Source organism: Quercus robur, chromosome 3 (assembly GCF_932294415.1).
Source record: "Quercus robur chromosome 3, dhQueRobu3.1, whole genome shotgun sequence".
In the NCBI taxonomy this organism is placed as follows: Eukaryota; Viridiplantae; Streptophyta; class Magnoliopsida; order Fagales; family Fagaceae; genus Quercus; species Quercus robur.
In genome coordinates, this window is record NC_065536.1 from 6643348 (window position 1) to 6658988 (window position 15641).

The 15641-nt window shown below is 34.1% G+C and overlaps 2 protein-coding genes across 2 annotated transcripts; one reads left to right on the plus strand and one right to left on the minus strand.

The window, feature by feature from the left end:
• Positions 1 to 741: 741 nt before the first annotated feature.
• Positions 742 to 1371, minus strand: LOC126719150 (probable pectinesterase 30). The gene has a single exon (XM_050421735.1). The coding sequence runs from the start codon at positions 1369 to 1371 to the stop codon at positions 742 to 744; it is 630 nt and encodes a 209-aa protein (XP_050277692.1).
• A 12833-nt stretch (positions 1372 to 14204) lies between these two features.
• Positions 14205 to 15269, plus strand: LOC126719151 (uncharacterized). Its single transcript, XM_050421736.1, has 2 exons — positions 14205 to 14428; positions 14552 to 15269. Exons 1-2 carry the CDS (start codon positions 14205 to 14207, stop codon positions 15267 to 15269), a joined length of 942 nt encoding a protein of 313 aa, XP_050277693.1.
• Positions 15270 to 15641: the final 372 nt, after the last annotated feature.

Sequence of the window (15641 nt, forward strand, 5' to 3'; positions counted from 1 at the left end):
GGGGGCACCAAAACATAGGCATAGGTTCGCGGTTGAGCAAGTGGGTGAAATGGAAAGGATGCCGAGCAAATCTCTCAGAAGCAGAGATCCAGGTGTTCAATATAAAAAAAAAATTAATTAAAAAAAAAACTATTGCAACGAGATTTTCAAAGTAAATCGTTGCAATATATAAAATTTATTGCAACGAAAATCTAATGTTGCATAAATCTATTGCCTTTTTTTTTAATAAAAAAAATAACCTATTGCAACGAGATTTTCAAAGTAAATCATTGCAATATATGGAATTTATTGCAATGAAATTCTAGTGTTGCATAAACCTATTGCCTTTTTTAAAAATAAAAAAAATAACCTATTGCAACGAGATTTTCAAAGTAAATCATTGCAATATATGAAATTTATTGCAACGAAAATCTAGTGTTGCATAAACCTATTGTTTTTTTTTTTAATAAAAAAATAACCTATTGTAACAAGATTTTCAAAGTAAATTGTTGCAATATATAAATGGTTGCAATATATGGAATTTATTGTAACGAAAATATAGTGTTGCATAAACCTATTACCTCAGAGTTTATTACAACGGCTTGCATTGACTTTTTTGTCGTTGCAATAACATTTATTACAACAACATTAGTTGTTATTGCAATGACTTTTTATGTTGTATTAAGTCTTTTTTCTTGTAGTGAAAGTATTGTTGAACTTATTGAATGTTGTTGTGTGCAAGGTAGACAGCTCCTTTTCAATTCAATATAGCTCTCCCTGAATGATGGTGGTTTGCCAGTTTTCACCAACAAACCGAAACTTGGGCAAACCAGGAATTACTATATGTTCGTTGTAAATCCCAGACTTGATATAGACAACGACTACAGTCATTATACCCAAGGGAGCACGTCTAATGGCCTCTCTATTGGTTTCAACGTCCCCTGTGCCATCCTTAGCCACCACTATGTCTGGAGTGACCTTGCTCTTGCTAAACTCGTTGGGAAATGAATGAATCAACCAAGCTTTGGTTAAGTCATGAACTTCATATCTTGTATTAAGGAAAGAAGAAGTGATGAAAAGTGCAATAAACAGACCCCTATGTTCCTTCAATAATTTTATCTCATTCCTTCTGATAAAGATTTTAGGATCACTCCTAACCAACTCATTCATACAGTTTGATCGAAACAACTCATAGTTTACCAACAATTTTCCACTCATACCCAAATTTTCCCCAGCCACGGAGAAATTAGCCTCTAGAGATGCAATAGTTTCAACAAGCAGATGTACATTCATACCCAAATCATCTTTGCAAGATTGAACATTTGATTGGACCTCTATGGACAAATCAGAAAGTTCAATATCTCCAAGACTCCTATTTACCTTTTTGGCCATATTTGCAATATTCTTTAGGGCAATGACAAAGAGTTTTTTCTCTATTGTTTACTGGCTTTGCCACCGTGCCAATAAACAACACACCGCACCCGGAGATAAAGTTTAGAAACTGAGGCTTGGCACAGATTTCTTCCACATAACAACTAGCCTGCCAATACTCGGTGTCGGTAGTCACCACAGGAAGCTCAGTTGCCATTTTTGGCATATGTGAAAACCACAGAAAATAGAATGTATCAGCTAAGAGATAGAGACCGATTAGCCCGATTAACATTTTTCGAATCTTGAAAAAATCGATAAGAACATGAGTATGGGTTCTGGCCATTTTGAGAGAAGAGTAGATAGAGTTTGGTATAGGGTTTGTAGCTAGAAAGCATGGGTGTGGCTCTAGGGCCACCACACCCACACTAAACACTCGATGACACGCCGATTCACGTTTTTTTTTTCTTTTTTTTTTCTTTTCCCGATTTGTGCTAGTTCAAGCCGATTCGTGCCGATTTTGGCTGAGTCGCGCTAGTTTGGGCCAATTCGCACCAATTCAGGCTGAGTCGCGCCAGTTTAGCGTCGATTGAGGCTGAGTCGCGCTGATTACGGCCAAAATTGGCCGAGAAACTGGCCGAAATACATGTTAAAAAAATAAAATAAAATAAAAACTTGAGTTGATTTATTATTTAGTTATTAACTTATTATATATTTGTCAAATTATTTTTACATTAAACAACTTAAATTGAAATTATTGAATTATTTGTAGTTATTATTGCTCTTAAATTGGTATATATTTACCATTATATGAAAATATATTTAGTAATTTGTAAATAAAAATATATTTAATAATTTATTAGTAAATGTATCCTGTCACACCCGCACCCTACTTTTTCAAAAATTACCGAGTCCCGCACCTGCATTCGCACCCACACCCAAACCCAAATCTACACCCGTGCTTCATTGGTTTGTAGTAAGGGTAACGGTGGTGGGAGAGAAGAGTAGAGGTAGTAGCTAAAGTATGGTATAGAGTTTGTAATAAGGGTAGTCAATGGTGGGAGAGAAGAATAGAAGTAGTAGCTAAAGTCTGGTATAGGATTTGTAATAAGGGTAGTGGGTGGTGGCAGAGAAGAGTAAAAGGAGTTGCTAAAGTCTGGTTTAGGGTTTGTAATAAGAGTAATAGGAATAAGAAGTGACAATTGTTTTATTGAAGGGACAAGAATAAAAAGAAATTTACTATTTTCTTATTTTGCTCTAAAATATCTAATTGTCTTATACTCCAGCTCTAGCAAATTTACAAGTTTCCCTTTCCCTTTTTTTTTTTTTTTTTTTTTTTTTTTTTTTTTTTTTACACATTTAAGAGATATCTCAATAGTTAAAATTGAAGGCATTTTCTTATAAGTAAAACTTAGCGTGCAAATTAAATGACATTAACTAGGAAATTATGTCCCATCCAAAAAAAAAAAAAAAAAAGTAGGAAATTGTGTATGCAATAGTATGTATTTTTTTTTAATAGAAAGAGAGTATATATTAAAGAGTAATGATATATCTTTAACTTACTAATTACCTTTTCAAAACAAATGTTATGTCTATAATAATTTCAAAACAAATTATAGGTGTAAGGTTTTTAATGATGGATTTTAAAAAAAGTGATGTCATTGATGATCCAAATTAAAATCAATAACAGCTTATAACATAAGAATTGTTGTAAAAATATTATAAACATAGCATTATTCATATATTAAATCACACATTAATTATAATAAGATTGAAACAATTTCACTAAGACAATTTAGAGAGAATAATGCTAAAAGAAATAATTAGAGGTGGAATAAAATAATAGTTTTTAAGAAAAAAAATGTTACTACATTTGCATTTTGCATCATAGGGTGTTGGAATTTTTTTGTGAATATGATTCTACGTCAACTTCTAGAAAGATAAAAATGCATTTTATTCACATATATTTAGAGCATTCCCATCGGCAATTGAAAATAGTATACGTAGGAAAAGTTTAGCATAAAGGCACAAAAAGAGCCCAGCTGCCGAACATGTAAAGTCTTACAATTGCAATTTTTTTTTTTGTAATTGTAACACTTTAGTAAAAATTATAATATATTTTAATTGATAAAGTGGAAGAGAGATGGGGGAGAAGAAAAAGAGAGAGAGTTGTATTTGAATATATTATACTATTTTAGTGGATAATATATATTATTTTAATGAGTAGAATAGGAAAATAAAAGTTGGGATGTTGGTTGTATTGTAAAATGGTATGGTATAATTAATAAAGTAACTTTTTGAGATGGTAAAATAGAATAAGATGGAAGTTGCGGACGCGAATGCACATATTGTTCAGCTAAAAAAAAAAGTAGTATAACATAACATATTGATTATTGAATAAATAATTGATTAATTTTTCAACTTAATTAATTAGCTCGCATGATTATGTTGGCTTGCTTTTATTATAACCAATTTTGTAATTTTAAGGTTGTAGTTTTAAGTTACAACCAATTTTGTAGCTAAATTTTGTCCAAAAAATTTAGCTATTTTGGACTCTACATATTGTAATGCACCCTATGCCTCCATTATTATTGTGAGGATAAAAGGCTCGAATAAGGATATTGGGCCATGGGCCATGCCCGAGGACGCCAAAGAGCTCGAGGACAAACAAATATTAGTAAAGGCAAGTAGGTTATTGGGCCGAGGACGAGGACTGGTCACAACAAGCAGGTGATGTTGTTTGAGGAGCCAAACCTCCTCGGGAAACAGAGTGGAAGCCTGAAGTCCGACCATCCAACAAGTACTAGGCAATGGACAACCATGCTTGAAAGGAGGATAAGCTTCGGAGAGAGGTGAGTCAACAGTGAATTGAGAAATATTTGGAAAGAAAGCTGCTACCAACACGTTGAATGCTCTGCACCTAACCAACTGACCGCATTAATATGGAGGTGATACTTGAATAGTGACTTGTAGCCTTACAGCTACCCACAAAGATTTCAAAAAGGTTCTGATAGGACAAGTATCAAGAAGATTAGTTATTTGATCAACAAGTGGAAGGCTAAGATGAGAGAAGGAGTATAAAAGGGAAAGGATTCCATTACAAGGGAGGCATCAGAAAAAAGGAGAGGAACCATTTTGTAATCAAGAACTGGAATATTTGTATAAGTCTGAGAGATATATATAAAAACATACCATCCTGACTTGACTGAGGAGTGTTTTTCTTTTCAACTTGTTCTTCTCATTCATTCTAACACTAAACTAACTCATTGTGATTCACATTTGACTCGTTAAACATTCAGCATTAAATCCACCCTCTAGCAAATTTATTGTTGCGGGCTTGTTGAGCCATTGTCCAAATCTTTTGGGTTGTGGATCAATTTGTGTCCTTACAATTATTTTGGAAAATATTTATTATACTCACGTGCCACTTTTGCACAAAAATTTTCACAATCATGACTTTAAGTAAATATTTTAGTTCAAAATAATGCATGTAAGAGATATTTTCCTATTATTTATAAAGCTTTTTTCCGTAATATTATTAATTCAAGTCTACTATAAAGCATCATAGTTCAAGCACGTTCGAAATTTCTTGTATTTGGATAGAATCCTATATATTTGACTCTGTGACTTGTTAAAACAACAGCACTGATAGTGGTTAGGTGGCTGGGATAGTTTGAGAGCAGGTAGAAAATACAATCATCAGTTTATTTTATTTAGTCTCTTGTTTAGGCTTCATTTCCACAGTTCTATTCTTCTTTGCACAGTATAATCAGGTGAAATTACTGAGAGAAGGAAAGGCAAAGCTAAAAAGAAAAGAGTGTTTGTGAGATCTTAGACCAGTGAGGAAGATGAAATATTGAGGGTGTTGACAATAAAAAGACGTTGTGGTTGTTTTTCTGGTAAGTCGCTGGAGTATTATTGAATGGAGTTTGATAATTAAGGATTTAGGAAAGTGAGGAGGTCATTAAAAGGAGGGATCTTGACTGAATCTTGAAGGAATTTGATGCTCGTGTGGCATTAGTTATTAACACAATGGATTTAAGAAAATCTGACTACTCTCTCTGCCTAGTTGTTGCATGCATATCTCACTTGTTTAGCTTTAATTTGCTTATTTTTATGATGAATATATAGACGAACATGCATTATTTATTTAACTATTATTTTGTTTAAATAAAATGTCCAACCAACAACCACCTCAACACTCTTAGTCCTAATACCTAACCAAATATATTCTTTGGATGATAATGATTCTTGTCTTAAAACTTTAAGAAAAAATTGAAGGAAATTTTAACTGAAACTTTTGTATTGAGTTGGGCGTGACAAAGTCCTCAATATAAAATATCAAGGCCATAACCAATCTATCAAATTCCACTACTCAATGGGCCGCTGATTTTGTAGCCCAAAAATAAGAGGCAATAGCCGCAAGAGCAAAAGTATATATATATATTGGGCGATTTTGGCCCATTAGCATTTATTTTTAAAATATTTAGGCCTGAAACACTGTTTGGGAAATATATAGTAATATACCACTTTTTTAGGTACTCGAGCTTGGCAAGCTCGAGTACCATGTTTTTTTAATCCACTATCGCCCCATATTCAAGGAACCCTATAGTAGCGTTTTAAAGCCCTATAGTGACGTTTTCGGGCCAAAAAACGCCACTATAGGGCCCCTTAACCTGTTATGGGGACTTAAAAAAAAATTTTGCATGAAAACGCCGCTATAGGGACCAAAAACGTCACTATAGGGCTTAAAAACGCCACTATAGGGCCCCTTGAACCTGTTATGGGACTGATAAAAAAATTTTGCAGGAAAACGCCGCTATAGGCCCCGGAAACGTCACTATAGGGCTTAAAAACGCCACTATAGGGCACCTTGAACCTGTTATGGGGACTTATAAAAAAAATTTTGCAGGAAAACGCCGCTATAGGGCCCGAAAACGTCACTATAGGGCTTAAAAACGCCACTATAGGGCTCCTTGAATATGGGGCGATAGTGGATTAAAAAAACATGGAACTCGAGCTTGCCAAGCTCGAGTACCTAAAAAAGTGGTATATTGCTATATATTTCCCAAACAGTGTTTCGAGCCTAAATATTTTAAAAATCAATGCTAATGGGCCAAAATCGCCTATATATTGTACATTTGCAAGCAAGCCCCATAGATAGGTTAACACTGTTTATGAGAAATAGATAAAGAAAGTCTCAAACAATCAATGTTGTCTTCTACTATCAAACCAAGTTGTAGACCCTTCATTCTCATCTTCACCGACCTTGCTTATTTTTTCAGCAATATTAACCCTTTTCATCATCTTCTCTTCCTATCACTTCATGCTCCTCTTAAATCCACAATACAAGTATTGAATGAGAATCATACACTAGCAAGCTCACCGACTCCACCACCGCCACTTCCTCCACCGTTCGCATTGGTGAACGATTTTTGCAGTAAGAGCAGCCATCCGGAGCCTAGGGTCTGCCTTGCTACACATGAAAATCTCATCAACCAAGTACGCCACTGACTTGACCCAACTCGTCAGAATCATTGTCGACCAGACTTACAATTGGTCACTAACCTCGCGCTTTAAATTCAAACAGTACTTGGCTGTCCAACCTAGCAATTGGAGCGTCAATCTGCTTATGGGTGTGAAAATTTCTGACAACATTGTCAATTATTGGGAAGATGGGGTTGTTACGTCCTGAACCCAACTACAAAGATAGGCATGTAACAACTGCCGCACGCTTATAAAGTAAGCACCTTACAAGTGTGTACCTTACAAGTGTGCAAGGACTTCTTAGCAACTAAAATTTATCCTCAAAAATTAAATCAATTAAATCCAAAATACCTCAACAATTTCTTTATGAATAGATCTCCAATAATTTAATAGGAATAAAAATCCAAACCTTACGTACATAATGCCAATTGACCAATAAAATATAAAACTATTAGAAGACCATCAAATCCCAAAATCACTAAGCTTCTTTTCTCGCTCACAACACAATCATCAAAACTCCCAAAACTTGTTATTCTTCATAATCTGAAATTGGAAGGGAAAAAGGGGAGGGGGCGGGGGTGAGCTGACAACTTAATAAGTAACCCAAAATCCTAATAAGTTCTATCAAGTAATAGATCTGCAAAGTAATAAGATGTAATATGAGCCTTCAAAAGTTATAATATGCTATGGGTTTTCAAAAATAACTAAAGAAGTTTCATAGTCTTAAAATAGTAAGTTACAAATAGATCACATACTTTAATCTTACAAATGTATCATAGATAGTTTAGAAAGTAGTCAATTTTTTTCAAATATTAAAAGCTATAACTTACAATAGGTTCTAAAAATACATAAACAATTTTAATGACTCAAAATAGTTCAAATACTCAAACATTTTCAAAATCAACAAAATTCTGTTCAACTATTTCAATAAATAGAGAATATGTTATATATCCATGCTATTGGATATTTGGATATTGGTTAAGTATGTCAAACTTTTATGCTATTAGATGGTTAATGTAATACAAGTGACGCTGAAGATGGGGAATTGTGGCCTCCCTTTGTTGAAAAGCATTTTATATATGTGTTAGTGGAGGAAGTGCCACAAAGGCAATTTAAGAAAGGTCCTTAGGGTTTCATTCAAAAGGAGTTTAACCGACGTGCAAATAAAAACTACCATAAAGACCAACTAAGGCAGAAATTTCAAAGGTTGAAGGTTAGACACCGACTATTTTCTGAGCTAATCGGACGTTCGGGGATGAGATGAGATTCCATTACAAAGACAGTGATAAGAAGTGAAGAGGTTTATGCAAACGCAATTGCGGTAAGTGTTATATGTGTATACAGTAATTTTAATGTTGTTGAAGTATTGTTTTATATAAATAAATACTACATGTGTTTAACCTTGTATATATGATTGTTGATAGGCCAACCCTAGATGCAAGGAGTTCCAGAAAAAGGACCTTGATCACTATGACTTGTTGGGATAGCTTTTCAACACCGGCGCTGCCACTGAATTCCTTGAAATATCATTAGACTTACCAGCCCCAACCAGGGATGAAGAGCGAGAGCTAGATGAGGCATTTCTATCAACTGGAGTACTTGTGAATTCAAAAGCTGATAGTGGAGATGACATAGAGGAGCTCTGCACACCAATTGAAGAGCAAAGCAGGCGTGCTGAAAAGCGTGCAGCTCAACCAGAGCACTCCAAGGGGAAGAAGAAGAAAGGAGAGATACTTAGTGAGATGATTGAGGTTACCAACGGCTTCACAGAAGTGTCAAAGACAAGGCTTATTTTTAATGAGAGTAGACAACAAACTGGTGAGTCTTATGTGGGGGGTGATAGGTTCTCAATCGACAAAGCAGTTGAGGTGCATAACTCGTTTAATCACCTAGATGATTACACCCACTACATGGTCCTAAAAGAACTCCTTAATTCCGATGCTAGGGCTGCTTTCATTGCCATGAAGCCGGAAAGGAGAAGAGCTTGGATGGATTTGGCTGAGACGAGCTTGGATGTGTTGGGTTTGCTTATATTTTGTTGTTAACTTAATGGTTGCTAGAGTGCTACATATTAGAAAACAATTTTAGTAGTCATTTAGTGGGATAATATAATCGTTTATGGCAGTACAATGGTAGTATTTATAATAACTCATATTTAGTAGTATTTTGACTACTAAGGCAGCTCCTTTAATTTATATTTGTGAATGACAGCATTGGGTTATTGAAGCTTTTTACTCGTTATTGTTGCTGGTATTGAGCACTTATCATTCTGCATCTGTCGTGTAGAATTTTGGGGCGAGTATCTGACTGAATTTGATTGGGTTTGTGGTGATTGTGGCTGTTGGTTTGTGGTGGTGGTAATTGTGGGTTTGTTGTGGGTATTTGGCTAAATTTGATTGTGTTTGTTTTAAGTTGTGTTTTGGTATTGTGCAGTGATTGTGTGGTAGATGTGTATTGTAAAATAGTTTTTTATGGGTTAAAATAACAGATTTTTACAAATGCTGGTGCTTTTATGACGTTGACATGAAAGTGGCAGCTAGGAAAAGAAGGCAGAGAGAGAGAAGAAAAAAGTCAAATGGAAAAAGTGTTTTTTTTTTTTTTGGTGGAAAAGGGTAGGCTAAGAAGGGGCATAACTGATATGTACGCATGTTTCCATTCTAACGTCTCCTTGGACCTTGGACCTTGGACCTGGAGTCATGCAAACCCATTTTGATTCTTTCACAAATATTGCCTTTTTTTTAATATAAGAAAAAAATCATGCAAACAAAACAAAACAAAACAATTAATACACAAAAGATGTAATAGCCCGCATATCTTTATATATATACAGGGACGGAGTTGGGATTTAGAGTTAAGGGGGTGGTTATGCTTCTAACCATGGTGGCTTCGGCCATCGGCTTTGCTATTGCTTCATTGTTGAAGGTTTTTTTTTTTTTTTTTTTTTTTTTTTTTAATATTTTTAATAATAATTTTTTGTGTGTTTAATAAATTTAGAGTAAGGAAAAAATTATTTTGTTTAAAATTTTATAAAGGGTCGGGTTGTTTGTTTTATGTAAAATTGGTTGATGGGCTTAATGTCTTTTAAATTTGCTACTTGTAATTTTTGTTGGGTTGTTTGTTTTATAAGTTACTAATGTCGTGAGTAGTTCTTAGTAAGTAAAAAAAAATGATGTAATTGATGGGCCTAGATGCAAATCAGTAAGAATTTATTAACTCAATAGTTTGTAAAACTGTTGTAAAAAAGTTTGTCAATGTAGTATTACTCTTAAAAGAATCAATGATATTATTAAAAGGGCAAAGTGTAATTTTATTGAACAAAATTGTTAAAATTAGTATCTATATATATACTAGTATTTTTTATTAAAAAAATTAGGGGTGGCCATTGCCCCCCCAAAGTCCAATAATACCTCCATCCATGTGTGTGTGTGTGTGTATATATATATATATAATTAATGGGCCATAAGTACCTTTAGTTAGTAATTGCAGCCCACTACCCTGCTAAGCCCACATCTCTGATGCGTTAAATATAGAGTAGAGGAAGAGATAAATTAAGGTTTTTCATAGAAAGGGATTTATCACTAAAGACGTTAAGAGATGTATTTTTCCCTTGGAGTTTAGAACACATACGATTGAAGAGGCAACCAAATTGTTCAAGGTATGATTTCTCACTGTTAGAAACAAAAAATTAAAAGAGTTAGAATTTTATCTTAGGAACGTTAGTGATATTTAGATTTTTCACAAGGGATATTTCCTACCATTGTGGTTTACACTTTTATGTTAGTGTTTACGTACAAAGTTCATTTTAGAACAAAGCCATGAAATTACAAGTTCTAATCTATGTATATGACTCACGTTTTTCTTTCGGATATATATATATATACTAGTTAGGGTAGCACGTGCCTTGCACGTGCTTGCTGTGGAAAAAAAGTACTGTAATAATTAAGGTCAATTCTAGATTTTATTTGTATTACAAAACAAATATATGAATCATTTGATTTTTAAAGTATATAGAGATTTACATTAATAAAAAGAGACATTAATTTTAAGAATTTTGATAATTATGTTGTAAAAAGTTAATCTCATTTGTTTAAGAATTTTGATCAACCACAAAGTTAGGGTAGCTATTTAACATATAAATATTTATTTAACTATAATAGTTTTTTAGAACCTACTTGTTAAAGACAATATATCTATTCTCTAAAAATTTCTAGGAATGATAACGAATATCATTATCTTTCAACAATAAACAACTGAGTTTTGCTAAGAAATTTAAAATAAAAAAAAATAAAAAAAGATAACAAAAGGCTTGTGTCATTGAATATCATCATTCTAATTTTCTAAGAATTTTTATCATTTAAAACTCAAAATACCTAAAGAAAATTTTTAGGATATTAAAATTTAGTAGAAGTAATTTAGACATTACACAATAAAATATTTTAAGAATCATAAGCTTTCATTAGGGTTTAACTGAGAGAATAACAATATGATATATTTGTTCTTTTCCAAAATATTAGGGAAAAATTGCATGATTTTAAAGTTTAAGTAAGAATTGTAAACTATCCCAAACATAAAGGATGAAAAATGATTTTTTCCTAAATTTTTATTTTTGGTTTTGTGTGCAAAACTATGTGTTTTTACTTAAAATAGTGTGTAAAGAAAAAAAAATATAAAAAGTCAACCCAAAAAAATTGTAGGTGGAATAGTGAATTTTGGCTCAACAAAGTTGATCAAACAAACAAAAAATGTCTAAAAATACAACAAAATGACGCAACATTTTTATAATACCTTTATAATCTTGTTATATTTTATTTTAACTTGAAAAGAATTGACAATTCAGCAGTTTTGAAAATATTGTGACAGCATCAAGATGCTTAACATTTTTCACACAAAAAAAATGTTATGTCCATGACATTTTCACAACAAATCATAAGTAGTAGGTTACTACAAGTTGTTATTGGTGGGTAAAAAAGTAGTTTCATAGGTAAGTTTAAATTAGAACCAATAACAATTTACCATATTTGATTTGTTATGAAAGTATTGTGAAAATTATTGTGGACAAACCAAAAATAATATAGCAAATATATTACAACTTTATGCATTCACCAAAAAAAAAAAAAAAAAAAAAGCCCAGAAAGTTAACAAACCATAACTACTGTAGCGAAATTACTGTAACTTTTCACATTCACTCTTTATATATATATATATATATATATATATAGAAATATGCATTGCCCTTACAATGTAAATTTATATTGTAAACACATAAAAATTGGTAAATGTTGTACACATTTGCAAAATTTGTACAATTTTTTTTTGCAAATGTATATAATATTTGCTACTTTTTGTGTGTATACAATGTAAGCTTACATTATAAGTAGAAAGTAAACATATAAAGATCATTTAAAAGAAAAAAAACAAGCTCAAACCAAGTTGGTGAACTTGAAGGGAAAAAAAATGAGGAAAAAGGCAAGCCACTAAATCAAAAATACTGTTCATAACACTATTAATGAGCTTACTTGCTCTTTTTATGTATAGAAAAAAAAGAGCACATATCAATGACTGGGGGAAAAAAAAAAAACGATGAACAATACATATTGAACAAACCAAAAGTACTGTAGTTTTTACACATTCATCCAACAAGTGTCACAATATTTTCTCAAAAAATTTATTTTCAGTTGTAGTTGGTCACAGTTTCATATTTTATTATTTTATTTTGACTTATAAGAAATTGACACCTCAATAATTATAAAAATATTATGAAATTTATTGTGTCAGTATAACAATATATATGCGGGTTTTTATAAATATTTAAAAGAAAAAAAGAACAAACGGAAGACTGAAAAAAAAAAAAAAAAAAAAAAAAAAAAAAAAAAAAAAAAAAACCCTATAGCTACTGTAGATATAGTGCCACTTGAACAAACCAAAGTGGCACTGTAGCAACTGTTTAAAACTTGGGGAAAAAAATGGCTCACTACACCAAAAGGGGCAATGTAGAGGCATTGCCTCTTCTTATATAGTTAGTAGAAAAAAGAGCACAAATCGATGATTGGAAAAAAAGAAAAAATACATATTGAACAAACAAAAAGTACTATAGTTTTTACACATTCACCTAACAAGTATCACAACATTTTCATAAAACATTTATTTTTAGTTGTGGTTGGTCATAGTTTCATATTTTATTATTTTATTTTGACTTATAAGAAATTGACACCTCAATAATTGTGAAATTTGTTGTGTTATTATAACAATATATATATATATATATATATATATATAAAAGTACAAACGGAAGACAGAGAAAAAAAAAAACTGTAGCTACAGTACCGCTTGGTACTGTAGCTACTGTTCAAAACTTAAAAAAAAAAAAAAAAGAAAAAAAAAAAAAGAAGACAAAGTGGCTCAACAAAATGGAACTGTAGATGTACAGTGCAAAAACACTTTATGCGCATTCGTGCCTTTATATATAAGATATATGTAGGGGCCTTGGGCTTAGAAGTTCATCATTTATTCATATATTGGGCCTGTGGCCCAAGCCGAGGACAAGGACTTGTTTGAGGAGGAGAGCCCTGCGTTAGATGAGATTGTTGAAAAACAGAAAGCCGGGGACCAAAGATTGTGCCGAGGATGAAAACGTCCTCGGCCTGGCTAAGCTGAGGTCCTGGAAGCTGGTTTGATAGCAAGGATGACGACCCCGAAAATTAAGCTGGAGCGGACAAGTATTGCAGAGATATCAGATAAGGAGGAACTTCAAAATATCTAGGGAGAAAGCTGTTACCTCCGCATTAAATGCACTCCAACTAACTCCCTGGCCGCATTAATGAAGAAGTGATACCTAAACAGTGTATTTCAGCCTTACAGCTATTACATGAGGACTTATCAATAGAACTGATGGGACAAGTATCCACACCGACGATCTGGCAAGCACGTGGAGGAAATATATGGAAAGAAAAGACAGTATAAAAGGAGAGGGAGGCGATAAGATAGGTGATCGGAAAATTGAGGAAGAAAACACTGTAGCAACCTATAATTAAACCTGTAATGTAACTCAAGAACTATATATGAGAATCAGTGTCCTTGGACTTTGCCAAGGACGAATTTTCTTCATATTACCATTGTCTATTTTCATCTTCTTGTCATCAAACCTATCCTACTCATCATGTGATCGACTAAAGCCCAGTTTTCTAACCTATCCTACTCATCGTGTGATTGACTAAAGCCCAATTTTCTAACCCATTCTTTATAAATTTATTATTTTGGGCCTTTTGGGCCGAAGTTCATCCTAACATTGGGCTAGGAAGCCAAAACTGGTCCTTACAATTGGTGCCGTTTTTGGAGATCTACTAGTGCGATAGTGGATTAGACGTTGAACGATGGTCGGTTTAGGTCCAAATCAAGCAGAATCTATAGGGTCTCAACGTCCGGATCATTTCCGTGAACTTGAGCGAAGGAGAGACCGAAAGGAAAGTGTATGCACTACCCACACCAATAAGAGTCAGTCTCGGGGAAGAAACCATGTCTCTCATGAGGAGAATGCTAGAAACATGCAAAAGAAGATTGATCACCTAAAAAGAAAATTACACCACGAGCGCAGAAGGTGATCTCCTTCCAATTTTGACTACTATTCCGATGATGAAAAGGACGAAGACTACAAACAGAGGTCAAGAACTCCCCCCAGTGAATCTTTCTCGTATGATGAAGATTACTGTCATGAGCGCAGAAACAGTGATTCATCCTCGAGGGACCTGGTAAATGATGCCCTAAGTAAAGCACTCAACCAAATCTCCAAATCGCCTTTCACACACTGGATTGAGGAAGGGAAACTCCCTCGGCGGTTTATTCAACCCACTTTCACCTTGTATAACGGCAGGACTGATCCTATTGAATATGTTAGCCACTTTAATCAAAATATGGCTGTACATTCCAAGAATGAAGCCTTGATGTGCAAGATTTTCCCATCTAATTTGGGGCCTGTGGCGATGAGGTGGTTTGATGGTTTGAAGGCAGGTTCCATCGACTCTTTTAAGGAACTCACTCGAACAATTGGGTCTCGTTTTATCACATGCAGCCAAGCTCCTCGCCCTTTGGCTTCCTTGCTATCTCTATCCATGAGAGAAGGAGAAACTTTGAAAACATACTTAGATAGGTATTGGGAAATGGTCAACGAGGTAGATGGTGATTTTGAAGATGTAGCCGTTAACACTTTCAAACTCGGCTTGCCTGCTGAGCACGGCCTGAGAAAGTCTTTGACGGGGAAACCTGTTACTGGTATACGTCAGCTCATGGATCAGATTGATAAGTATAAGAGTTTTCAGGAAGATCACCCTCGGGAGATGAGGGATTTCAGGTCGGACCGCTGTAATAATAACAGACCCCAAAGAGATTTTTCAGGACAATCTGGGCCTGCAGACCCTCAAGTGGTAAACGCTGTGTTCTGAGAACCGGTGCATCAGGTTTTAGAGAAAATCAAGAACGAGCCGTATTTCAAATGGCTGAACGAGATGGGTGGAGATCCTTTAAGGCACAACCAAAGCCTCCATTGCCAGTACCACCAAGATCGGGGACATACCACCGAGAATTGCCGAACTCTGTGGAACCATCTAGAGTAACTAGTCAAGGAGGGGAAGTTGCAACAATTTTTGTATCAACCCAATCGACGAGAAGACCAGTCAAGATCAGGGGCTGAGAGGAATGCCTCTTCAAGGCCCTCGTTAGGTACAATCAACGTCATATTTGCTGCGCCTGGGAGGACCAGTTCTCAGCCAGCCAGGGTGATGTCTGTGACCAGCTCACCGGCCTAGGACCCCATT

Coding starts and splice junctions, on each gene's coding strand:
- LOC126719150 (XM_050421735.1), bottom strand. CDS start 1,371: ATGGCCAAAAAGGTAAATAGGAGTCTTGGAGATATTGAACTTTCTGAT.
- LOC126719151 (XM_050421736.1), top strand. CDS start 14,205: ATGGTCGGTTTAGGTCCAAATCAAGCAGAATCTATAGGGTCTCAACGT. Junction 14,429..14,551: donor TTACACCACGAGCGCAGAAG/GTGATCTCCTTC, acceptor TCATGAGCGCAG/AAACAGTGATTCATCCTCGA.